This window comes from Nicotiana tomentosiformis, chromosome 1 (genome assembly GCF_000390325.3).
Source record: "Nicotiana tomentosiformis chromosome 1, ASM39032v3, whole genome shotgun sequence".
NCBI lineage: Eukaryota > Viridiplantae > Streptophyta > Magnoliopsida > Solanales > Solanaceae > Nicotiana > Nicotiana tomentosiformis.
The window spans coordinates 145,682,123-145,709,548 of record NC_090812.1 but is presented as its reverse complement, the minus strand read 5'-3'; the positions used below and the strand labels follow the sequence as shown (position 1 = coordinate 145,709,548).

Below are 27,426 nucleotides of genomic sequence, written 5' to 3'. Positions count from 1 at the left end.
GAGATATTTGTACGTGGTAACTTAATATGTTGGTGTGGACTAGGGGTGGCAATTTGAGCCCAAACTCATCCAACCCGCCCAGAGATTAATGAGTTGGGCTACAACATTTTAGCTCATGGGTCTATTTGGGTTGAGCCCAAGTTAACTCATTATTTTTTATAACTCATTCTGACCAATGAAGTAGCCTAAATACAACTCATGAAGCTCACCCCAAAATAAAGGTATTTCAACCCAACTTATCTAAAAATTTACTTAGTTGCCACATCATTAATTTTTGTATCTAAGTTTAAAAATGAGAATTAAGGTATTTAAATTTTAGGGTATGTTTGATATTACCCCATTTTCCACTGTTTGGTTGCACAAAATAATTTGAAAAAATTTTTTTGCACCACCCACCTCCCGCAAAAAAAAATCTTTTTTTTTATATTTTCAATTTATTTATTTTTTGGTTTTTCTGAACCACCCACCCACCCCAATCACCACCCCCAAAATAGCAAGGCTGGAAGAAATTTTATATTATGTCGGATGTTAAAAATGTAATTCAAATGCTCAATAGAAGAATGACTTCTTGTACGTGTATAAATACAGGTAGTGAAGATATTTGGCATCTTAAACATTATCTGGATGTTGTTAATTCCTTTTTATGTATATTGGTAGGAAGCGACAAGAGTGGGTTGCTCTAGTGGTGAGCACCCTCTACTTCCAACCAAGAGGTTGTGAGTTCGAGTCACCCCAAGAGAAAGGAGGGAAGTTCTTGGAGGGAGGGAGCCGAGGGTCTATCGGAAACAACCTCTCTACCCCAGGGTAGGGGTAAGGTCTACGTACACACTACCCTCTCCAGATCCCACTATTGGGATTATACTGGGTTGTTGTTTGGTAGGAAGCGTAATATGTAGTCATAGGCTAGCAAAATTCGTCATGTTTCTAGTGAAAACATATCAATGCTGCTAGCTCTAGGTACTTTTTTCTTAATTGTGGTGTCCGGCCTAACTTGCGCGCATTTTAACTAATTTCACGAGACACGTACCATCTTCCACCAGTAAGGTACCAGGTCACTATGTTCATCAAAGCTTGAACATATGGGAATAAATCACCTAAAGCAGTCCGATCTTTTCGTTTATAGATATTGATATATAGGAAGTGTAATACTTGTAGTCATAGGTTAGCAAAATTCGTTTTTTCTCTAGTGAAAGATGTCTCATAGTCATGAGTAACATATTTTATGGCTTGTAAGTGAGGCTGCTAGTGCCATTTTTATAATCGTGGTATTCGGGTCAGTTTGCACATACTTACTATTGAGCATTTGTTACCTCTTATCAGCACAGGTATGAAAAAAATCCCCTTAGAATCTAAGGTACTTTTATCTAGTTTCTTGGCACCAATTGGTTACAACTACTTAGTTAATCAATTAGTACGGTGTTACTTATCAGAGGCTTGGAGGTAAGGTCCATATCCCCCTCCTTTATACTTGATTTTTTGTTTTATATATATACATGGTAGGGGTCCCTTCAGACCTCTCATCATCACAAGGGGTGATATCATTGAATGAATGGTATTATATATATATATATATATATATATATATATATATATATATATATATATATATATATATGTATGTGTGTGTGTGTGTTTCACCATGTCTGCTAGCAGTTTAACGGCTAACAGTCATAACTATCTTTTTACTGCCATAGGAATATGTTTCATCTGCAAATTCCAGATATAAAGTCATTTTCTTGAAACCAAACACAAAGTTTTGAAAATAAATTCTTCATTAAAAGGGGAAAGACGACTTTCTTCGCTTATGTGTTCATATGAGATAGTTTCTAAGTTACAAAGAGTGTTGGATATATAGTGAGACAAAATTTCTTCCGGAAAATATTTCCCTTCGTACAAAAACACACCCAGCTATATAGAAATTAAACTGTTAATAAAAACTTGTTTGCACTTAAACCGAACTCCCAATTGTTTCTTTTCCTTAGTGGTTTTGGTCGTTGACACAATACAATATTTCTAAGATATCTAATTCACTCACCACTATCTCGATCAAATACTAAAGTTATAGTTCCTACTGATTCTTTTTCATATTCAACAGCAGAACATGATATCTCTACGGGACAGAAAACAAAAGAAGAACCAAAAGTGCTAACTCCCCAATCTAATCATAAACCAGCCAGTTTTCATCACAGCTAATAAGTCCATCATGTCTTATATCTGTTAAAGAATTCCCATCCCTTCAATAAAAATCTGTAATATAAGAACATAAACAGAAATTCTTTTCTAATTAAGAACTCAATGATGAGAATTATAAATTTTTTTTTTTTAAAAAGTAATGAGCGAACTGGAGAGGTATGCAATGTCTTTTTTTTTTTTTTTGTGGTCAAAAAGATACTAATATTAGTATCTTAAAGGTTGAACCTATAGAGTTTAAATACTGGATCAACCTCTACCTCCGTTGCTTGTGTCTAGCTTGTCTTTCACTCTTTTTGACCTGAGAGCATTTTTATATTCTATGGCTTTTCTGAAGGTATGACAAATAAGAAATATCATTATTCTTGAAGTTTTCGTTATTCCTATTTAACTATAGGTGACATACTCCAAATTGAAAAACATCCTGCCAATTGAGATAACTGTTTACCATGATTAGAGTTGCTCTCATCTTTCAGCCACATGAAGCAAGCCATATGGTGATATTGGTTCTCAAAGTTTTTTTTGGAGTATAATGCATTTCACTCCAGAAATCTATAGCCACCTTACATTTCAGCAAAGGCCCATAGTGTCGGCTACGGTTCGGCCGAACCCAATAGCTTTGGTTCAAATCATGTATTTGTCTTAAAATTTTATTAAATATATACAAAGTATTAATTTAGAAACTAATAACTTAAAAGGATTAGAATCTCAAACCCATAAGCTTGAAATCCTGACTAATACTTGACAGGTTGGCTATTGATGATACTCTATCAAAAAGATATTGAGCTGTTGGTATACTAGTATGAGAGGACATCCAAAAGAAATTTGGAATCTTTCTACTCCGGTTAGTTGAGACAGAGCATCCTATTTTGTTGATTCTCCTTTCTCAGCGCCTCAAGCTCTCGCTTTTAAGGTGGATACGCATTTTCATATCAAGGAAAACCCTATCTCCTCTTTCAGGTTAGGCACCCTTTGCTCGAACGAAAGAGGGTCCCAAGTACTCCATCTCATAGAGAATATAGAAAGTAAAGAGGAAAAGGCATTTTATCTTGTTCAAAGTGTTCAATCTCCATATTCAATTAAAATTATGTCCTTGATATCTTCTTTCCATACGCTTTTTTCATTTTTTGGCTATAAGGATATTATTATTATTATTAACAATAACAAAAGTTTGGTACAAAGGTGATGCTTGTAGAAGCACACGCATTATATTACAGTTTCATGGTAGTCTCCTAGCATATATACAGAGTTCCTCGTTTGTTTGCCTCCAAAATAACCAAAACATACAAAGGAGGAACTTCCAAAATGTTGATATTACTATGCATCATAGTTCCATTCTTTGCCAATACATCTGTCACTCAATTTTGTTCCCTGTAGATATGATCAAGCTGCGGGTCTCCAACTGGCTAATCAATGACCTGCAATCATGAATTAAGTTAGATCTACCACTCCATTCTTTCCACACAATCTACGTACTACTATGCTTTTTGATGGAATTTTGCAAATGCAGTGCACTTCTTAGTTGTTTATCCAACTCTCCTCTTCTGCATATCTTCAGGAGAACGTATTGTTCAGTTATCCACATTAAGCCATTTGTTCTCATATGGGACTGGACTGATCACTCTAGAATAGACGTCACATAAAATCAATAGTATGAGTCATGCAACATACTGCTTACTTGCTAATACACTCGCTCGAATGTAAGATTCCAGCCACTGATATATGTCCAATGCCACCTTTCACGAAGAATTCTATTCGAGAATGAATGAATTGTGATATAGTGCCGAATAAGACACTCATTGCCATTATCAAATTGATATGAGATCTCCTTCAAATCTACCACATAAAATTTTCAAGTTGTACTTCTTAAGTATTGTTTATAAACACTCGTACAGAGGAATTTTCTCCCCTCCTTACTTAGAATAATTCTTCTATCACTTAAGGAGGAATTGACGTGTTCCAATCAAAGGATACTCATACCTTCCCGAAATCTAGTCATAATTTATTTCTGAATACTCCAACAAAATAAGAACTAGTTTTCTCTAACTTCAACCATATGAAAGCATCAAAAGACTCTGTAAAATTGATAGTAAGATTATAATTTTTACATGGTGATCAAATTTTAAGCCCTTGTAAATTAAATTTATAGAACCAGACTACACTTATTCCTTTGCAGCTCCCAAATTAATGTGGACAATTTACCATATAACCATGGTTTAGATGTTATCAACAAAGAGTAACAATGAATAGTAGCTCAACCAGCATAACATCAGAGGCAACTCTTGCATAATTGCCTGGTATTGTGGAAACTAGCCGAAATGAATGATAGGTTGAATAACAGAACCACCACCACCCACCCCACCGCCAAAGCAGGGGCAGATCCATGTGGAGGGTGTGGGTTCACATGCACATATGCTCCCCTCCCTAATTAAACCATGTATAACACTACTATATCTCTTCAAATTTTACGTAAATATATGTGTGTACCCAAGGTCAAGGAGTCATATGGTGCAATGGTTATGTGCACCTCTAATAATGTGCTCAAAGGTTCAATTCCCATGCCTGCTTCTTCTCTTCTCTTTTCTTTTTCTTTGTTTTATTTTTTCAAAATCCCTAAGTCCGAAACATTGAAATTCTAGTTCTTTTGTCACTGTAAAATTTTATAATCAATTAAACCAAATGTTTATGTTAAAACTAGTAATAGTAGAGGATGCAGCATAAAGTCAACGGGCGGATTTAACTGAATTCAATATTTTCGACATGGAGTATAGCTATATATCTATGAAAAATTACTACGATTTTAAATTTTGAACCCATAATTTCTAAATATAATGGATTTAATGGTAAAAACCTAAAGGTTGAACCCCGTCAAATTTAAATCCTGAATTCACCTATATGTAATAGTGCGCCCATCTTCTTGAAATCCTGAATCCACACCTGCCCCAAGCCCCTAAAAGCTAATGGTAAGATTATGACGCACTTCAAAGCTAAAATCATCAATCAGTGGCAGAACTATATGACTTGGCAAAGTAGAATCCTTACCATTACAACTGCGACCACAAAACATGTCGAAATATCACCCTATGGAATACTATATGACTCGAGAGAGCTAGAACCCTTTGCCATTACAACCACAACACAACATGATGGACCTTAAGCAAATATGCAAGAGCAACAATCTCAGTTTTCTTTCGGTGCAAAAGAGCTACTTTTCAAGCGTGTTTGGAATGACGGAAGTCATTTTCCATTGAAATTGTGTTCCTAAAGAATTGTTTTTCATGAAAAATCTTTTCCTAGAAAATTGCTTTACTTGGTTGACATGCAGAAGATAATTTTCAAAAACAAAGTATATTAAAATTTACAGATTAATAATAATATTAGCAAATTGGAGAGTGGAGGACTAAAAGATTAATAATAATGTCTCTGTCAGTAGAAGCAAGTGATATGAAGTTAGAGTTAAAATAGTTGTAATGAAAAATGATTTCCGCCCATAAGTGATGGAAGTCAATTTCCCCCTTTTGATGGAAGATGTTTTCCTTGGGTAATAATGACTTCCTTATGCAAAACATTTTCCTGAAAAATGACTTCATCATGCACTTTATAAAGAAAACAAAAAAAAAAGAAGATATAACTGACTATGGACCTTTCATCCTGACTGCTTCCAAAAGATGGTTTAATTTCGAGTGACAACTAGTAGAACCCTAATAAATGGCCTGAGCTAATAACTAACAGATCTACAAGGAAACCCTAATGATCAAAAGCAACATAGCAAGATAGAACTCAAAAGAGTGATCACAAGGCAGAAAAGTAAATCCAGGATATCGATTCCATATATAGCTAATCTGAGCATAGCTCCATAGGTTACCATATTCTTGAATCTTAAGCCTTTGGCCTGAAGAAGTTCATGTTTTCAGGGAGAGTATAAGTTTACATATATGGAGAAAACGAGGAAAAGAGACCAGCCTGGTGTTGGCGAAAAATCACTCACCTGCATGATGAGTACAGTTAATGCTGGACAGCAAATGGTGAAAAGACCGACTAAGATCCCACTGCCTACGTGAGCAAATAAAAGTCACTGGCTACCCTGACACATAACTTTCCTGTCAAAGAGATACAATATACAAAGCTGAAACAAGTGAATCAGCAAAAACAAGCTACAAGAAGTTTAATACAACTACGCCTCAATACCAAACAAGTTGGATCGGCGATATGAATGTCCACTTACCGCATTTCTCCATTTAAATCATCTCAGGCCAACATTATACAAGCCATAAGAAGTTTAATATAACATAAAAATAAAAGAAGGTAGAAGCTGTACTTGAGAATGTCCGGAAGAGAAAAAAATATAAAAAAGCATTGTCCTTCCACATTTATAGAAGCAGAAAATAATATTTGAAATCCTAGGTGCAATGGTGCATGATGAAAAACAGTTCATGAATCCAGGAGTTGATCCGTCACAGATACAACTGTTAGCATATTTAGGCTCAAATCTACTAAAATACTTAAAAACAAGTGACTTCATCCTTTATCAACATGCAATAACTTAATTTACATTTGTTGTTGTCATGATCTTCTTTTTCTTTTTTCGTATCAGAAGAAATCCTGTGCGCTTCTTGCCCAACTTAAGTCAGATGCACAATTTCAAAAATAGTGAAACATCCCAACTTAAACACAAGGCTTTGTCTGCGGCCAGGTTCAAACCCCCGCCATGCACCTAACTCAGATCACGTGTTGTGTCCTTACCATTGAACAAGCACTAGGGGCTTGTCACGATTCCTTTCCCTGACATACTTCTAGCTTTGTTAGATAAACACCAAAACTGATGTACTCCCTCCATCACAATTATATGATAATATTTTTATTGGAACACTCAAAATGTTTGACGTCATTCCTATTCTAAAAAGGGCAGCCCGGAGCACTAAGCTCCCGCTATGCGCGGGGTCCGGGGAAAGACCGGACCACAAGGGTCCATTGTACGCAGTCTCACCCTGCATTTCTGCTAGAAGCTATTTCTACGGCTCGAACTCGTGACCTCCTGCTCACGTGGCAGCGTCATTCCTATTCTATATAACTTTTTTCACAACATTCAAAAATTCAAATGCATTAAATTAATTCGCAGTTTGAACTTTGATACTTCATCAATATAAGAGAGATCAACTGTATTACATATAAACTTTATTTCCTACTAAAAATTAAATCCTTTTTGGCAAAATAAGAACACATTCATTTTCAAGATATAATAATTCCATTATAGATAAAATCATACCCAAAAAAGAGAATATTTACAGGTATACACGTTCCTCCTTTGATATCATCATGCATCAACCATCAGAGTATCCCCATCTTCGTCGTGCATTTCCTCAAGATCCCATCCCCTAAACTCAGCATCATCATCATCATCACTAACTTCCCTCGATTCTAAGGAATGCACGAATTGTAGAACAACACGATTCTCCTCAGTTTCTCTATCAATTTCTTCTTGATCTTCTCGAGGCAACTTATGCCGGCAAAGTGGACATGTATTACTCCGATTAAGCCAAGGAACAATACAGTCATTATGAAAAAAGTGCTTACAAGGCAATTCACTCGCTTCCGAATCAACTTCGAATTCCTCCATACAAATCGAACAACAGCAGCTTTTTAACGATTCGATAATTTTGACGCTGGGGAGCGAGCCGAGGAACGATTTAAGAGTCGGTGAACGGAACTGTGTTAACTCAAAGGAAAAATCATCGGAGTTGTTGTCAGTCCAATCTGAATCGGAATCGGAAGAGTAAAAAGTAGTAACGGAATTGGTGGCGGAGGCGGTGGGAGGGGTAGAATTGGAGTTAGGAGATTGAGGAGGAGGAGTAAAAGTGGCAATGGTGTAATTAGGGAGGAGGTGGCGATGGAAGCAACGAGGGCAGCGGAAGGAGGATCTGGCGGCGGAGGTGGTGGTGGTGATGTGGAAGGCGTGGTTGCAGTTGTAGCACCGGTATGAACGGCGGTTGGAAGCGGCGGAGACGGTGGTGGGGGTGGCCTCCGCCGACATGACGGGACTCGTTGGTATCTTCTTCTACTCGGTTTTCGCTAGGCACTTTTGAGTCAACGTTTCTTATTTTTGGTTTTGTTTTCCATTTAATTTATATGTATTTGACAATATTTTCATAGAATTCTTATATCCTATTTGGGCCGGCCGTAAAAATAAACTTATTTTGAGAAGTACTCTTTTTCTCAAAAATACTTTAGGTGATAAATAGTTTGTGTTTGGCTAATTAATTTGAAAAGTATTTTTGAGCGAAAATTAATGTTTGGCCAAACTTTAAAAATTAATTCTAAATGTATTTTTCTCAAAAGTGTTTTGGGAGAGAAACTACTTTTTCAGCTTCTCTAAAAATGTTTCTATTTCTCTGTAAAAGTATTTTTTTTTCTTCCAAAACCTTGACCAAACACATCAACTTTTTTTCTAGAATTTGAGAAACTTAGCCAAACAGGCTATTACACTTTAAGTGATTATAGTAAGTTATTTGTTTCATTTATTTGATTGCCAAATTATGTATTATAACAATTATGAATTCGTGAAAAATTAAGGTAACACTTTAAATATAATATTTATAAGGTTACTTTGGAAATAATAGACTAATCTTCTCTTGAACTCATAAGCACGGTAAGATTTAGCAACTCATTACAAACAACAACAATCTAGTAAAATCCTACAAGTGAGATCTGAACAGGGTAGAGTGTACGCACCTTACCCCTACCCCAAAAAAATAGAAAAGTTGTTTCCGAAAGACCCTCGATTTTTTTTCACAAGTGGGATCTGGGGAGAGTAGAGTGTACCCACCTCATTAGCTTTTGAAAATATAGGTTTTAAAAAAGGCTTATGGAAAGTAATGTTGGAAAAGAATTGCAAGTTTGAATTGTTTTTGCGAAGATATTTTTATAAATATAATTACTTTATTTTTTGTATGAACTATCTTTAGAGTTATTTTTCTTGATACTCGGGCGATAAATCGATTTACATTATGTATTTTATATTGAAATATTAATTTAAATTATTTTTCGAAAAGAACATCTAATTTTACTCAAATGCTTTTGAATTTCATTTTGCCAATTATTTAGAAGAATTATTCTAAGATGACCGAACGAAGTCCGAATATGCCTCATTTTATTGGGAGCGATTAAATCATGAAAACGAATTTATAAGGCTATTATCCTAGGCAGATTAAGGATTTCAAAAAAATGGGTGCACTGCTACCGACGAAAGAAGAGGGACGAGCAATGGCAGATGCACTTTATTTTATAACGAGTTCGTCTAAACTGAATAGTTTCGATGCATAGCATAACGTTATATGTAAAATTTCACTAAATTTATAATAAATTATATTTGAACTCATAGTTTAAAAATATAATAAACTCGGTACTAAAACATAAAGGTCGGAATAGTTAAGTCATGATTCCACCTTTGGGAATGAGTCATGAAAATTGGAGTGTAGGACTTGCAATTTTGGGGATGGCAAGCTAAGGTTTGAAAACCACTAAGATAGAAACAACAACAATAACCCAGTATAATCCTACTAGTGGGGTCTAGGAAGGGTAGTGTGTACACAGACGTTATCTCTACCCTAGGATAGAGAGGTTATTTCCGATAGACCATCGGCTCCCTCCCTCCAAGAACTCTCCACCTTACTCTTGGGGTGACTCGAACGCACAACCTCTTAGTTGGAAGTGGAGGGTGCTCACCACTAGAGCAACTCACTAAGATAGAGTTGGACGAAAAAGGAAACACAAAAAAAATTTAAAAAATTCAGAAGAATTAACTTTATACATGAAATGTGTAAAGATTTTTTATTATCAAGTTATTTGTAGATAATTGATTAGTAGTAATATAGAAATATCTTAAGCAACTTGTGATAAGAGAATAAACGAAATGAAATTTATGAAAATTGCTCGGCGCATGTTAACCATTGCTCTCGTCGCACAATAGCAAGGAATGCAATTGTGATCGAAAAACGATGGTTCGTCGCCGGAAAAGCGTGCATGACACCAATTTGTAGACGGGAAAGCTAATTACTCCAGAGAATGGTATACAGAGAGAATTACCACCACTCACATTTGGGAATTTTCTATCGCAAAAATACCAATCCATTAAGGAAGTTCACGAAACTAGTAGTTCTGATGGCGATGTGCAACTTCAATCTATCAAGGCGGAAGGAGCAACACTACAGGCAGCTCGGCCATTTCAGCACTCTAAATCAAGCGGGTGGGTCGGAGAACCCCAACTCCTACAACAACTGACCTTGTACGTGGGAATCGTAGCTCACAAATGGGTAAACCCTTATCCTTTATTCCTTCAATTGATAGAGATGGTAAACGAATTGTTAAATTGAATAAAGAAGACCTACAATCCCAAGCAAATTATTGGAAAACCTCGTTAATTGGGTATATAATTGGGGAGAATCCTTATGAAAAAGCCATGAACAATTTTATTACGAATGTGTGGAACTTTGTCACTAAACCTCAGATCTTAATTCACTCTGAGGGATAATTGTATTTTCAAACTTCACAGTCGGGGCCATACACTTACAGGAACAAACCAATAATGCTGAGGCTATGAGAAATTGATTTTTCTTATACTAGAGACATTCTAAGCATAGTGCTAGTTTGGGTGAGATTTCCTGGGTTACCAGTAGGGTATTGGTCTACGGAGGCATTGAGCAAAATGGCTAGTGTGGTAGACAAACCCCTATACACAGATAAATTCATAGCACACTATGAGAAGATATCATATGCTAGGGTTCTTGTGGAGGTGGATGTTGTATTTTCTCTTCCGGGCCAGTTAGAGATAGAGTTACCATTTGGACCTTTGATACAGCAAATTGAATATTATTGAGGCATGTCTTCTGCAATGATTGTCTGAAATTTGATCATGACAACTCTGGGTGCTGGAATAACAAAAGTTGTGTTGAAGGGGAGGATAACCGGGAAGGAGGAAGACCAAAGAGAAAGAGAAGAATGACTAGGAAGCAGGCAAGGACTATAAAGCAAGAATGGTTGGTGAAAAAGCCAGTAGAGCATACCGGTAATGCTGCAGTTTCACATGGTGATGAAATCTTGAAATCGGGATCAAATAACCTGACTGAATGCACTATCCTTGCTAGCAACAATCTAAATTTTGTATCACATGCTTCCCTTTTTCCTTGCCATGGCAAAGAAGGGGAGATCACATAGAACACCATATGCTGCAAAAACAATGATGCTGGTGATGGGATGATACAATGCAATGACGAGAGAAGGTAGTTGTTGAGCTAGAACATACGGGGAGAAGAGGACAGCAGGTGGATCCAGGCCCAACATGTTCTTCAAAATGCAACCCCCCATGATTATTGCCACATGTAATACCAGGGGCCTAAACCAGGCCCATAAGCAGAAGAAGGTAAAACTCTTTCTGGCTAAAAATAAAGTAGATATAATGGGATGTGTTGAAACCAGAGTCAAAATACATAAGGTAAAGAAAATACAAAAAAAGATAGCACATGGGTGGAATTTTTGTTGTAATTATCCTCATGCTACTAATGGTAGAATTTGGATTCTGTGGAGAGCACATGTTCAGATTCAGATAATTCAAACTACAGATCAATTCATTCATTGTCTGGTAGAGGATACTAGAACTCAGTTCACATCATATCTTAGCATCATATATGCCCAGATCTACTGAAGTACCAAAGGCGAACGGGGCTCCCAGGCCGGGACGTCTGGCAGAATGCTTGGCTTCCTGCACTGGAAGAGAGGCCCGAAGGGTGAGCTTATGGCGGTTTGCCAAAAAGGGAGACCTTATGGAAGGATCTTAAATAGCTAAATGTTCAGGCTCATCTTCCATGGCTACTTAGTGGAGATTTTAATAATGTCATATCATCTGAAGATAGAATAGGACCCCCTGTAACCATTGTAGAAACACAGGGGTTCAAGAATGTGATTTACTCATTGCAACTTACTCCTCTTAGAGCTAAAGGGTGGCATTCACTTGGAGAAATAAATAAGTTAATGGATCAAGAGTATATAGCAAAATAGATTGGACCCTGGGGAACTATTAATAGATCCAGCATTATAGTCATGTGGAGGCAGACTTCTTAAACTTTTCAGTCTTTGTTCACTCTCCTATTCCAATCAAATGTAGTGGACAGAAACTGTTACATCCTAATCCATTTAGACTATAATAGAGGATGTACGAGGGAGAGGATGAACTAATTTAGGATTACGGCAAATATAGTCTAACAATAGCTATTTGTTTTCTGGTCCCTCCAACTTGTTTTTAGGGTTACACATGAATTACAAAGAAGAATTGAAAAAACTATAAAATAAAAAAATTAAAATTAAACTATCTTTAACCTATCTAAATTGTCTTATTTCCGTATGCACGATACTGAAATAATTGATTAGTTAAAGTATTTACCCGTAAAATGGTACAGTTAAATTTATACGTGATTTCTAGATAAGTGAATTAATTTGATCCTGAAATAAATAAATAATTGAAGAATTATGCAACACTAAGCCTTAAGATATAGACGAAATAACAGAAGCAACAATTCCGGAAACAAGGTTTCCGGGCACAACAACAAAAGAATAGAGAAATAAGAAGCTAAGATTGGATTGAGCTTTGTATAAAATATAGTCTAAATTTGCCAGAATAATCGTGTCCCTCTACAATAAAAACTGAGCTCATTATTTATAGCTATGAAGAAGGTCCTAGAGTCGTGCCCTTCTTTAATGTCAATTATGAGGAGCATTGATGAAGATGTAACGGTGAACATAAATGCCAAATTTCCCGTAACGGGTAACTACTCTTAATGCCATAAATATTCTCTACTGAATGCTACCGGGAGAAAAGCATTTATCACATCTCTATGAGCATTATTCTTTCCGGTGACAAACGAAACAGTTATTTTTAGTCTTCAGTCATCCCCGTCTTGGGTTCCACGTATCCCTTTCTCGGATGACCACGTGCCATAACATATTTTACCCAATACAGATAGTCCCCCTACTTTCCAGTGACATAACTTTGTGTTACTGGAAAGTTGGTAAAAATACTATTTTGGCAGAAATTCCTATAATTCCCTCTTAAGGCTATTGACGGTTGATTAGACGCATGTCTCTCCGCATTTAATGTCTCGAACACACGGCTTCCCATGATTCAGTACATCTTTTGCCAATTATCGAGGTTGTAATGACCCGACCGGTCATTTTGAGCATTTATGTTCTTTTAACTATTTGAAATCTTGAATAGATTCATATGATGTATTATGACGTGTGTGAGTCGTCGGTTTTAGTTTTCATGTACTTCGGAATTAGTTCGGAAGAATGAATCTCATGTTTGAAGCTTTAAGTTGGAAGAGTTGACCAAATTTGACCTTTTAGTATTCGACCTCGGATCGGAGTTTTGATGATTCTGTTAATTCCGGATGGTGATTTTGGACTTGGGCGTATGCCCGAAATTTTATTTGGATATTTCTAGAAGGTTTCGACACCAATTGGCGAAAGTTAAAAATTGAAGGTTTGGAATATTCATAAATTTTGGGTTCAGATCGTAGTTCCGAAAATTTTAGTAGCTTCATTATGTCATTTATGACTTGTGTAAAAAATTTAAATTCATTCCGGATTGATTTGATACGTTTCGGCACGAGTTTTGAAAGTTGGAAGATTCAAAGTTCATTAAGATCGATTTGAGGTGCGATTCGTGATTTTGATGTTGTTAGGTGTGATTTGAGGCCTCGAGTAGGTCCGTATTATGTTACGGGACCTTTTGGTATATTCGTACGGGGTCCCGAGCAACTCGGGTGTGTTTCGGGGTGAATTTTGAACGAGTTTAGGCATTTCAGCACTCTAATGATGTTCTGGGAACAGTTGGAGTGTGGGGGAACATTTTGGAGTGTTGAGGCAAAGCCTCATGTGCGGACCTTAGAAGAAAATTATGGACCACAGAGGAAAATTGTGGACCATAGAGGAAATATGCGGACCGCAGAAATCCTCTTGCGGCCGCAGAAAGGAAAATCTGCAGGTTCGATGGTCTGACTTCGGAAGCTTATATCTTTGGATCTATAAGGAATTCGGAGATGATCCAAATTTAAAGTTGTAGCCCTTTGAGTCTAGTTTTCATAAAAGTAAAACATTCATCATTTGGACATTTGTACAGAAAGTTATTGTCAATTTGCTGAAGCTTGGTAGTGCAGTCACTGCTGGACTGCGACCGCACAATTTGGGTTGCGGCCGCAGAACCTGGAATGTGCGGACCGCACAAAATAATGTGTGGTCAGCACAATGGGAGATCATATTTTGTACTATATGAACGAGGGTTAGAGTATTATTTCATATTTGGACTTTGGGAGCTCGGTTTGTGGCGATGTTTCATGGGATTTTCACGAAATTCATCGGGGTAAGTGATTCTAACTCGGATTTGGTTAATATACATGAATATATCATTATTTTCATCATTTAATTAGTATTTTGAGATGAAAATTTGGAAAAAATTGTAGAAATTTCATAAAATGAATTTTTGGGATTTGATTGTCGATTCGGAGTCGGATTTGAGTGAAACTAGTATGGTTGGATTCATAATTGAATGGGTTATCGAATTTAATAAGTTTCGTCGAATTTTGAGACATGGTCCCCACTGCCGACTTTTCGAGCGGAGTTGGGAATTTTTATAAATTGTTAAATTGTAAGTATTGAAGTATATTTTGATTAATTTGCACGTTGTTTGACTAGTTTCAAATCGTTTGGCTTGGAATTGAGGAGATAGGAAGGCGTTCAGAGGTTGTTACGTGTGGAATGGAATTTCTAGAGTATTGTTTATCTTGCTCGGTATTAGATTTGGCTTGTTCGAGGTAAGTAACATTTCTAAACTTAGAGCTGAGGGTATAAACCCTGAAAATACGTGTTATATGATTCGTTTGGGGGTGACGCACCTGCTAGGTGATGGGCGTGTGGGCGTGCACAGTAGAAACTATGACGTAATTGATTCCATGAAATTGGGTAGTCATCATGTTTAGCCTAATGTCGCATGTCTATGTGTTTTAACTCTTACTTGCAATTTGTGCAACATGCTTAGTTGAATTACATGTTTCCTTGATTTCGTATTCAGTCTTTAACTATAGGATTCCTTACTATAAATTCATCATTCCATAAGTTATGAGTGACATATTTAGTTTTGGGACTACGAGGCGGTACCTCATGAGCTCCCTGTTGCATATTTACTTTTGGGACTACGAGACAGTACCTCGGGAGCTCCCCTGTTGCATATTTACTTTTACTAGAAGGCGGTACCTCGGGAGCTCTCCTGTTGTGTATTTACTTTTTAGGACTACGAGGCGGTACCTCGGGAGAGCCCCTGTTATTTATTATCCAGATAGTGATACTATAGCACGTGAGTTGTATGTGCGGATTATAGAGCTTGGGCTGAGGGAGCCCCTCCGGAGTCTGCACCCCACACAGTGAGCGCAATTGATTTTATATTTGTGGGATGGAATTCCCTGGGCATGGATCTTACCCCAATCATTTATTATATTTAGGATGGAGTTCTCTTGGGTGGATTGGCCCTATACAGTACTAAGTGACTGAATGTCAGTTATTATGTGTGTGTGTGTGTGTGTGTATATATATATATATATATATATATATATATATATATATATATATATATATATATAGGATGGATCTTCCCTGGGCTAGATTGGTCATATAGAGTATTGTGAGATTGAGTACTCTGAGAGTGTGAGTACATGAGTTCATCATTGTGATGCATTGCATTAGACATGCATACTTGATATGTAGGCGTAGAGAAGTATTTTTCCTCATGCCATCTGATAATGAGATTTCTTATCTGTCGTTAAACGTTTTTGAGAAAAATCACAGATTTTAGGCTTACTCATTCTTTCGGTCATTTCGGCAAAAGATTTGAGTTTTACCGTTATACTTGAAAAGAAAATATTTATTTTCCAGAATTGTAAACGAGTTGAGCAATTATTATTTGAGTTATTTCTTGTACCATCTTTATTATATTGTTATGAACTGTTGTTCGTTATTGGAGTTGGACTCTGCCTTTGTCCCATCTCGTCACTACTTTCAACCTAAGGTTAGGTTTGTTACTTATTGAGTATATGGGGTCAGTTGTACTCATACTACACTTTTGCACCTTGCGTGCAGATTTTGGATATTGATGTTGTTGTACATGGCGGGAGCTGGATCAAAGATGTACCTGCTTTCCAGTCATTGCTGCCTCTTATCATGGTAGCTTTAGAATTTTAATCTGTTCCTGTATATTTCAAACAGATGACATATTTTTATTTCACGCCAGTTTTTTAATTCTAATCTTAGAAGCTCATGATTTGTACTACCAGTCCTTGGGGAGTGTATTAGAGTCAGTTAAATATTAATTGAATCAGATTATTGTTATTTGGCTTATCTAGAGGGTGAGGTTAGGTGTCATCACGGCTAGTTGGATTTTGAGTCATGACAAAGGTAATCATGGCCATGAATTTAGCCGCCAAAACTTTTACTTATACGTATCAACTTCCACCATTATACTTCATAACTTTTCAAACTTCCTTCATCTAATCTTGCACATTGTTTCTTCATCTTTTTCCTAATTCTCTTATAACGAAAAACCCTTTCTTTTCTACAATGGCCTCTTCCTCAAAATGTATCAGTTCCTCAAAAAGCAAGAACAAAGCTGAGGACTTTGCTCCTCCAACAGTGGGCTCCTTTATCCCTATAAGTCTTATTACCACAAAAGACTTCGAAGAGAAATTTCCTACTGTTAATTCTCGTACATGGGCCATTAGCAGGTATCCTTCTTCCATACGTCCTTCGAGCACTCCTGCTGTGAAGGAAGAATGTCGCTGCCATGACTTAGAAATTATCGCTCCCGGTCTATCGGAGCGAGTCACCCTTCCCAAGGAGGTTTTTACATATGTTTACACGTATCCCTTTACTTTGGGTGTGTTTTCTTTGAGCGGAGAGCTTGACTCCGTGATTGCAGAGTATTACCTCTATTACCAGGTGTGTTTGGCACAAGTAAGTCCTGTGTGGAGGACGGTTGCTTGTCTTCGACGTTTGTGCCAGGAAACTGGGGAGGAGCTAACCTTAGACCACATGATGAATCTTTATTCTCGCAAAATCTTTCGTGGGGGAATGATAAACCTTTGCAAGGATGGCCACCATGCCTTATTGTCTAGCATGGATGATGACAACGATCGTGGGCGGATGGAACGATTCGTTGCAATTGCCACCGACAATATCATTCCATTAACGGTTTCATCCTTTCCGGCCGCTTAGAACCGCACTCGTAAGCTCTTTGTTTAGTATTTCCTTTTACTAAAACATTTTTAATAGCCGTATTGATCCTCCATCCTTTGTTTGTTTCAGCAACTCGATGGGTCCCACCGGTGATTGAAGGTTTGTGTAAGGCCCCGTAAAATTTTGTAAAGGAATTTAAGGTTTTGTGGTACCGAGGTAGGCTTACGTATTTGAGGATTGTAGCTCGGACATTTTGGGTTGATCAGTGCGTTGGGAAGTTGAAAACAAAAAATCTTCGAAAGTGTAGAGCATTTCAGCGGTTCATTCTGCGATCGCAGAATCACTCTGCGAGCCACATAACTACCGCAAAGTGAAGCAGAAACTTGAGCTAAATTTTAGGACCATTGTGCTGTCCACTATACGGCCGCATAACCGTTTTGCGGGCCGCAGATACCATCACAAAACCAACATGAGAAATTTTTGAAGAAGGTTTTGCGGTCCATTATGCGACCGCAGAAGTCAGAATAGGTCTGCGGACTGCAGACCGGTCGCAGAGTAGGGCGGTGTTGCCCAGTTACGGAGGGCCATTATGCGGCCCATTTCGTGGACCGCAAAAGCATTATGCGGTTGCATATGCGACCGCCGATCCGTGTCGGGGCTTTATTTTTATGATTTTTATAACCCGATCATTTTTAAGGGTTTCATCTGATATTTTTAGAGAGAGGTGAGAGTATCTTAGAGAGAGAAAGAGAAGACCTAGCCATTTTGTTCATCAATTCTTGCTCAAGGCTTGAAGATTTCACAAGGATCTTGCTAGGGCCTCAAAGAGGTAAGAATTTCTTTTCCCATTTCTTCAATTTCGAGTTTGGGTAAACGATGGATAACTGGGAGTATGATTCTTGGACGTGAGAGTATTATGTATACATGCATGTACCAATAAGGTTTGTGAGAAGATTGTGAGCTCAAATAAGTAAAGATTGGGTTGTGGAATGAAGGAAATCTTGTAGAAGAACCTTGTAGCCAAATTTGCACACCTAGTGTTTGATAAAATACTCAAATGAGCTGAAACCATGAATATCTTCCTAATTTTTGTTCAAATCAAGGTATGTTGGCTAAACTCTTCTCTTAGAATTAAACTCCACATTACCCTTGTAAGTTCCAAGTTATTCATCATAAATCGACTATTCCAAATAAGCTTTGTGACAAAAGATATATGTTTAGTGCGTGTTCCAAATCTTATTGTTATGTTGTGTTCCTATTTTGAGAATGTGTTCAAAGTATGGATTGCATATCTAAATGTTATAACTTCAGGTCATGTTTCAAATGAAAGCTATGATGCCGCTTTGTGTAGAGTTTGTGGTATTGTGATTACACCTCCACCCGCAGACATTAGGGTGAGGCGGCGGGGCCGCTTTGTGTAGAGTTTGTGGTATTGTGATTGCACCTCCACCCGGAGACATTGGGGTGAGGTGGCGGGGCTGTGTAGAGTTTCTGATATTGCGATTTCACCTCCACCCGCATATATTGGGGTGAGGCGGCAAAGCCGCTCTGTGTAAAGGTAGTTGTAGAGGATCCCCGACTTGAAACTTATAAATGTTATTGGAAGTTTTTAACAAATCTGTTTGACTTTTATAGCTATCTAAGCCCTATGATTGTTACCATGATTCATCATTTTCATGTTGTATTTCCAAGTCCTTGAATAGATGTTTTGGTTTTCATTCTAGTACTATTCGACATGTACTAACGTCCTTTTTACCGGGGGCGCTGTATCTTTAATGGATGCAGGTGGCTCCATAGAATGAGGCATTGACCAGTGATAGCGGTACTGTCACGACCCGAAATTCCCACCTTCGGGACCGTGATGGCACCTAACATTTCACTTGCTAGGCAAGCCAACATTACAATAATATTAGCCTTTTTTAAATAATTATAAATTAATTAATAACAAAGAAACAAATGCGTAAATAAAGTCTGAAATAGAGTGAATAATCCATAATAATAGCGATGTCTAAATACCATCCCAGAACTGGTGTCACAAGTGCACGAACTACTAGAATAATACAAATAAAGGTTTGAATGAAAATGAAGTTGTCTGAAAGAAATACACAGCTACGATAAAGTGGAAGGGGACTTCAGAATTGTGAACGACATACAATTATACCTCAAGTCTCATGCGAATAGCTGAATCCGAGAAAATCTATTGTACGTCACTGGGACCAACTCCGGTATCCGCACAAGAAATGCAGAGTGTATTATGAGTACAACCGACCCCATGTATCCAATAAGTGTCGAGCCTAACCTCGACGAAGTAGTGACGAGGCTAAGGTAGGTCACTTATAATAATAATAATAATAATAATAATAATAATAATAATAATAATAATAATAATAATAATAATAATAATAATAATAATAATAATAATAATAATAATAATAATAATAATAATAATAATAATAATAATAATAATAATAATAATAATAATAATAATAATAATAATAATAATAATAATAATAATAATAATAATAATAATAATAATAATAATAATAATAATAATAATAATAATAATAATAATAATAATAATAATAATAATAATAATAATAATAATAATAATAATAATAATAATAATAATAATAATAATAATAATAATAATAATAATAATAATAATAATAATAATAATAATAATAATAATAATAATAATAATAATAATAATAATAATAATAATAATAATAATAATAATAATAATAATAATAATAATAATAATAATAATAATAATAATAATAATAATAATAACAACAACAATAATAGAAATAAAACAGGTAACTCATTTCAACAGTTGAAGCCTACTTGGCAGTCATAACTAATTATTATTTCAATCAGTTTCTGTTGCTGCGTGCAACCCGATCCCACAATATATTCATATTCAATTTCGTTGCGGCATGCAACCCGATCCTCAATATATCTTTTCAATCAATTCTATTGCGGCGCGCAACCCGCTCCTCCAATATATTCATTTCAATCAATTTTGTTGCGGCGTGCAACCCGTTCCTCCAATATATTCACTTTCATATCTGTTCCGACGTGCAACTCGCTCCTCAAATAATATAATTTACCAATTTTTATAAAAGAAATTACTCCAATAAATGCAACAATTAATATAAAATTATAAGACAACAAGCATACAATAATTATGATTTGTTTAGAAATAAGTGATGACAAATAGCAATTAATTGTGAAAATTAAGGAGGAAATATGCAATTTAATAATTAGTATGCTAAATGTCAAGTAGCAATTACGTCACACAAATCAAATAAGCATGTAGCAATTATAGCATGGATTCAATGTATAATATTGAGCAACAAATATGAGAGAAATAATTAATATAATAATTAATTCATGATTTAAAAAAATTTATGATTTTCAAATAATTATGCAAACAATTAATTTGACGACAAATAGACACTCGTCACTTCGCCTATACGTCGTTCACATGAATTTCATATAACAAATAATTCAAGGATTTTATTCCCTCGAGTCAAGATTAACCACGACACTTACCTCGCTTCGCAACCAATTTCAAGATTCCAATAAATCTTTGCCTCACGAATTCGTGTCCGAAAGCTTCAAATCTAGTCACAAACAATTCAATATGCTCAACACGAATCGTAGGAATTAATTCCATATGAATTTACTAATTTTTCGGATTAAAATCCGAAATTCATTTTAAAAATTGACAGTGGGACCCACATCTCGAATCCCGAAAAACTCACGAAATCCGAACACCCGTTCCGATACGAGTCCAACCATACAAAAATTATTGAATTCCGACATTGGATTGTCTTTCAAATCCTAAATTTTTGTTTTTGAAAAGTTTTACAAAAATCCAAATTTCTTCCATCTAAATCCGAAATAAATGATGAATATTGACATGGATTTATGAAATACAATCACTTGCAGATAGAGAATACTTACCCAAGTCAAATTCGTGAAAACCCCCTTTGGAATTACCCAAATCCGAGACTCAAAACTCAAAAATGAGTAAAAATAGCAAAACTCCCCGTTTTATGGGGGTTTTATGTCTGTAGCGCCACAGGTGGCATGGGGCGCTGCCTGTGGCGCCGTTTCTAGAATTTCCAAAAGTCCCAGCGCCAGGGATAGCGCCCCACGCTACCCTGAACGCTCACGACGTTGGGAAATATTTCCCGACACGGAAATGGGCATAACTCTCTCATACGATGTCCGAATTCAACGATTCTTTTTGCTATGGCTCCGAAATTTCAATATGGATCTAGTGCTTCAATAAAACTTAATTTGGAGCTCATTTTATTAATTTTATACCACTTATTCTTGAAGAAACGACGTCAAAACATTCTAGAATATCCAAATTAAATTCCGTCAAACATTCGAAATCCACCCGAGGCCCTCGGGACCTCAACCAAATGTAACAACAAGTCCTAAAATATCATACGAACTTACTTGGGGTCTCAAATCACGTCAAATAATGTCGAAATTGCAATTCACATCTCAATTCGGACTTATGAGTTTCAAACTTTTTCACATTACAAAACTTGTGCCGAAACCTATTAAATGAATCCAGAATGATTTCAAATTTGGCGCACAAGTCATAAATAACATAACGGAGCTATTCCAACTTTCAGAATCTCAATTAGAGTCCGATATCGATAAAGTCAAATTCACGGTCAATTTGAAAATCTTTAGCCTTTAGATTTCTAGTTTCCGTTAAATGCCGATAATTCGAGGTAGGGACCTTCGAATTCGATTCTGGGCATACTCTCAAGTCCCAAATCATGATACGGACCTAGCATAACTTTCAAAATATTGATCCGGGTCCGTTTGCTCAAAACGTTCACCGAAGTCAACTCAAATGAGTTTTAAAGCTCAATTTCACATTTTAATCAATTTTTCATACAAAAACCTTCCGAAAAAATTTACGGACTGTGCCCGCAAGTCAAGGGATGTTGAAGGGTCCTATTCGAGATCTCATAATATAGAAATGAATGTTTAAAATTAAATATAATATATTGGGTCAACACAGGTTCACTCTTTTCCCAGCTGACGTGGTGAGCCCCACTTCATTCCGGGGTTGTACATCTTTTATTTCGTGTGTATTATGTTTTGAGGTATATTCGGAGCCTTGTTGCTGGCACTATCATTATACTCTTTTATATATATTAGAGGCCCCGTAGACATGGCGTGGTTATGTACTGGTTGAGAAAGTCAAGATAGTAATGTTGTATGTGTGTTACATCTTCCAATTCAAACTATGAAAGTGTGTGTATTGAGACTTTACAAATGAAGTTTATATTCTCTCTATTTATGGGTGAGTTGGGTAGAAGAAAATCTGGCAGGCTTGCTCGGCCGGGTTATCTCAGTTGAGCGTCGGTCACGCTCCCTGAGGTTGGGGCGTTACAAACTTGGTATCAGAGCCTAAGGTTTTAAAGTATCCTAGGATATCTCGGAGCCGTGTCTAGTAGAGTCCTTCCTAGCGGTGTGATATCGACCACATCTATAATTAGGATGCTACTTGGGCATTTAGGAATAATTCCTTTCTTTCATGTTCTCGATCGTGCAATAGAGTTGATTGTAAGATTGTTCCTCCTTTAACTCGTGCTTTGCTCTAACTTTCAGTACATGGCGCCTAACAAGAAGGCAAGAACTGGCCAAAGAGCCAATGTCACCCCAGGAGTGGCAGTTGATTCTATATTTGATGATGTGGGTGATCAATGTGTTGGGCAGTTGAAAAAAAAGATCTTCGGAAGTGTAGAGTATTTCTGCGGTTCATTCTGCGATCGCAGAATCACTCTGCGGGCCGCATAACTGCTGCAGAGTGAAAAAGAAACTTGAGCTAAATTTTAGAACCATTGTGTTGTCCACTATGCGGCCGCATAACCGTTTTGTGGGCCGCAGATCCCATCGCAGAACCAGCATGAGAAATTTTTGAAGAAGGTTTTGCGGTCCATTATGCGACCGCAGACCGGTCGCAGAGTGGGCCAGTGTTACCCAGTTCCGGAGGGCCATTATGCAGCCCATTTCATGACCGTAGAAGCATTATGCGGTCGCATATGCGACCGTAGATCTGTGTTAGGGCTTCATTTTTCTGATTTTTATAACTCGATCCCATTTTTATAAAAAGGCTTTGGGGGTCATTTTTAAGGGTTTCATCTGATATTTTTAGAGAGAGGTGAGAGTATCTTAGAGAGATAAAGAGAAGACCTAGCCATTTTGTTCATCAATTCTTGCTCAAGTCTTGAAGATTTCACAAGGATCTTGATAGGGCTTCCAAGAGGTAAGAATTTCTTTCCCCAATTCTTCAATTTTGAGTTTGGGGTAAAAGATGGATGATTGGGAGTATGATTCTTGGGTGTGAGAGTATTATATATACATGCATGTACCAATAAGGTTTCTGGGAAGATTTTTGAGCTCAAATAAGTAAAGATTGGGTTGTAGAATGAAGGAAATCTTGTAGAAGAACCTTGTAGCCAAATTTGCACACCTAGTGTTTGATAAAATGCTCAAATGAGCTGAAACCATGAATATCTTCCTAATTTGTGTTCAATTTTGTTATGTCTCAAAATAGATTGGGTTCGCTACGATTTTTTGAACGTTGTAGTAATTTAAGGAAAGCTCAAATCGAGGTATGTTAGTTAAATTCATCTCTTAGAATTGAACCCCGTATTACCTTTGTAAGTTCCAAGTTGTTCATCACAAATCGACTATTCCAAATAAGCTTTGTGATAAAAGATATATGTTCAGTACGTGTTCCAAAAGTTATTGTTATGTTGTGTTGCTCTTTTGAGAATGTGTTCAAAGTATGGATTGCATATCTAAATGTTATAACTTTAGGTCATGTTTCAAATGAAAGTATGATGCCAAATTGTGTAGAGATTGTGATTGAGATTACACCTCCACCCGCATACATTGGGGTGAGGCGGCGAGTCCTCTTTGTGTAGAGTTTGTGGTATTGTGATTGTACATCTACCCACATACATTGGGGTGAGGCGGCGGGGCCGCTTTGTGTAGAGTTTCTGGTATTGTGATTGCACCTCCACCCATATATATTGGGGTGAGGCGTCACAGGCGCTCTATGTAAAGGTAGTCTTAGAGGATCGCCGACTTGAAACTTATAAATGTTATTGGAAGTTCTTAACAAATCTGTTTGATTTTTATGGCTACCTAAGCTCTATGATTGTTACCATGATTCATCATATTCATGTTGTATTTCCAAGTCCTTGAATAGATGTTTTGGTTTTCATACTAGTACTATTTGACATGTACTAACGTCCCTTTTGCCGAGAGCGCTGCATCTTTAATGGATGCAGGTGGTTCCACAGCAAAAGGCATTGACCAGTGATAGCGGTACACTCTTTTCCTAGCTGACTTGGTGAGTCCCATTTCATTCCGGGGTTGTGCATCTTTTGTTCCGTGTGTATTATGTTTTGAGGTATAGATAGAGCCTTGTTGACTAGTATTCGAATGCGAAGAATGCGAATTGAAACACTGGAATTTGTGCTCGTGTATGATTAGATAACCTTTGCTCAATAGCAAACTTAACTTCCTGGTGGGAATTTGCTATAGAGCAAAAGATTGTCTAACCATCCCCGAGTGGATGTTTGCTTGTGTGCCTTGCTATTAAAGGTCTTATTGTTGCTGTCTTCGTAGTATGCTTTCTGTTGTTGCCACGTTAAAAACCTTGCCAGAAAAACCCAAGTGGAACAAAAAGTAAACGAAGGAAAAAAGAGTGCAACACCTACTTTCTGATCGGATAATATTTATGAGCAATAATATCTTTTGAGGTGTACCACGTTCCAATTTCTGGGCAATATTTCTCTATTTTGGTTTTCTAACTCGTATGAACCTTTACAGGTGATAGCTGAAACCCGGTAGGGGCCTTCCCACATTGGACCTAGCTTCTCAGCGTTGAGATCCAGGGTATTGTGAGTTACTTTCCTTAGGACCAAGTCACCTACTTTGAAATAACAAAGGTTGGCTCTTCGATTATAATATTGCTCCATTCTTTGCTTTTGAGCTACCATTCTTACATATGCCAATTCCCTGCGTTCATCGAGCAGTTCCAAGTTGACAAACATTGCTTCGTTGTTCGATGCATCTTCTTCCTTGAAGTATCTCAAGGTCGGTTCCCCTAACAATTCTTTATCTTGCAGTGATCGATTATTCCGACTGCGATTGGGAACCTGTTTGCTGTCCGGAAATCTCTGCTGCGGCCTACGGTTCGTTCATAAGGCAAAAACCGGCCCCTAGAAGTTTGCTTGTCCGCGTCATAATCATCCTTTGATTTTTCCTTATTTTTTTCTCGTCCTTTGGTCGACGATGGAAAACCAATGTGATCATCTTCGATCCTTATTTTTGATTCATACCTATTGTGGACATCCGCCCAAGTCGTTTCTTGAAACTCGAGTAGGCTCTCTTTCAATTTTTGGGAAGCATCTGAACTCCTCAGATTCAATCCTTTGGTGAACGCCTCATCCTCCCATTCATCCGGGACAGCCGGGAGCAACATTCTTCCCTTATGGAATCGGGTAACGAATTATCGTAGCAGCTCGGACTCTCCTTGCGCTATCCTGAATATGTCGCACTTTCAGGCCTGTACTTTCCTTACCCTGGCATGAGACTTGATGAAAGAATCAACAAGAATTTCAAAGGAATCTATAGAATACTCGGGTAACAGCGAATACCATGTCAAGGCCCCCTCGTGAGGGTTTTCCCAAATATTTTCAGCAGCACAGATTCAATTTCGCGAGGAGCTAAATCATCCCCCTTTATTGATGTTGTGTAGGTGGTAATATGCTCATAAGGGTCTGAAGTTCCGTCATACTTTGGCATTTCAGGGATTTTGAATCGCTTCAGGATTAACTATGGTGCCGCACTTGGCTTGTACGGCAATTGAGTATACTTCTTCGAGTCTGGGCCTTCAGCACTGGTGGCGCCCGGGGATCTGGTCCATGTAGGCGTTTATTTCCCTCATGAACCGTATAAGTTCATTCTTGAAAGAATCATTCTTGTTGTTGAGACCGGATTTGTTCCCCCCTGCCCCATCTGAGCCAATTTTACTCCTGGGAGTGTTGTTGTCGATCCTCTGCGTTGTTTGATTCGTGGGAATCCCGCGAGGGATCGGATCTCGTATGTTTGCATTATTTGATGCTTCTGACAACTCTCGCTTCAACTCCGTCATAACTTTATCATATCGCGTGAGGTGGCCTAGAATGATCGGTTGTTTCTCTTGCAAGACCCTTACCACGTCGACAACATGCTCTCCATCAGCGTTATCGGGAGTGGCCCCCTGAACATGTTGAGGATACTGCCTGGCATGCACTAGTGTGGCGTCACTCCCTTCGTTATGGGTGTCACTGATTGAGTCTTCGTAATGAGGCTGATCCCCTCGAAACACGTTAGTAAAAAAGGCAAGGATCAATTTAATTACACGGCTATCTAGGCCCCACGGTGGTTGCCAAACTGTTTATCCGTAAAATAGTATAGTTAAATTTATAAGTAATTTCTGGATAAGTAAATTAATTTGATCCTGAAATAAATAAATAATTGAAGAATTATGCAACACTTAGCCTTAAGATATAGACAAAACAATAGAAGCAACAATTCCGGGAAACAAGGTTTCCAGGAACAACAACAAAAGAATCGAGAAATAAGAAGCTAAGATTAGATTGAGTTTTGTATAAAATATAGTCTAAGTTTTCCAGAATAATCGTGTCCCTCTACAATGACAACTGAGCTCATTATTTATAGCTGTGAAGAAGGTCCTAGGGTCGTTCCCTTCTTTAATGTCAATTATGAGGAACATTGATGAAGATGTAACAATGAACATAAATACTAAATTTCTTATAACGGGTAACTGCTCTTAATGCCATGAATATTCTCTATTGAATTCTACTGGGAGAAGAGTATTCATCACATCTTTATGAGCATTATTCTTCC

General features: G+C 37.3%; 1 protein-coding gene and 2 long non-coding RNA genes across 3 annotated transcripts; 1 reads left to right on the top strand and 2 right to left on the bottom strand.

Moving 5' to 3' along the window:
- Positions 1-3,330: 3,330 nt before the first annotated feature.
- Positions 3,331-7,480, bottom strand: LOC104085190 (uncharacterized). Its single transcript, XR_683787.4, has 3 exons — positions 7,457-7,480; positions 6,179-6,290; positions 3,331-3,608 (listed from the first exon to the last, which is right to left on the bottom strand). It is a non-coding gene; the product is annotated as an uncharacterized lncRNA (long non-coding RNA).
- A 24-nt stretch (positions 7,481-7,504) lies between these two features.
- LOC138891346 (probable E3 ubiquitin-protein ligase RHC2A) lies at positions 7,505-8,221 on the bottom strand. Its single transcript, XM_070202077.1, has one exon. It carries the CDS (start codon positions 8,219-8,221, stop codon positions 7,505-7,507), a length of 717 nt encoding a protein of 238 aa, XP_070058178.1.
- A 1,880-nt stretch (positions 8,222-10,101) lies between these two features.
- LOC138903650 (uncharacterized) lies at positions 10,102-16,541 on the top strand. Its single transcript, XR_011412988.1, has 2 exons — positions 10,102-10,499; positions 16,369-16,541. It is a non-coding gene; the product is annotated as an uncharacterized lncRNA (long non-coding RNA).
- The last annotated feature ends 10,885 nt before the right edge of the window (positions 16,542-27,426 follow it).

Coding starts and splice junctions, on each gene's coding strand:
- LOC138891346 (XM_070202077.1), bottom strand. CDS start 8,221: ATGTCGGCGGAGGCCACCCCCACCACCGTCTCCGCCGCTTCCAACCGC.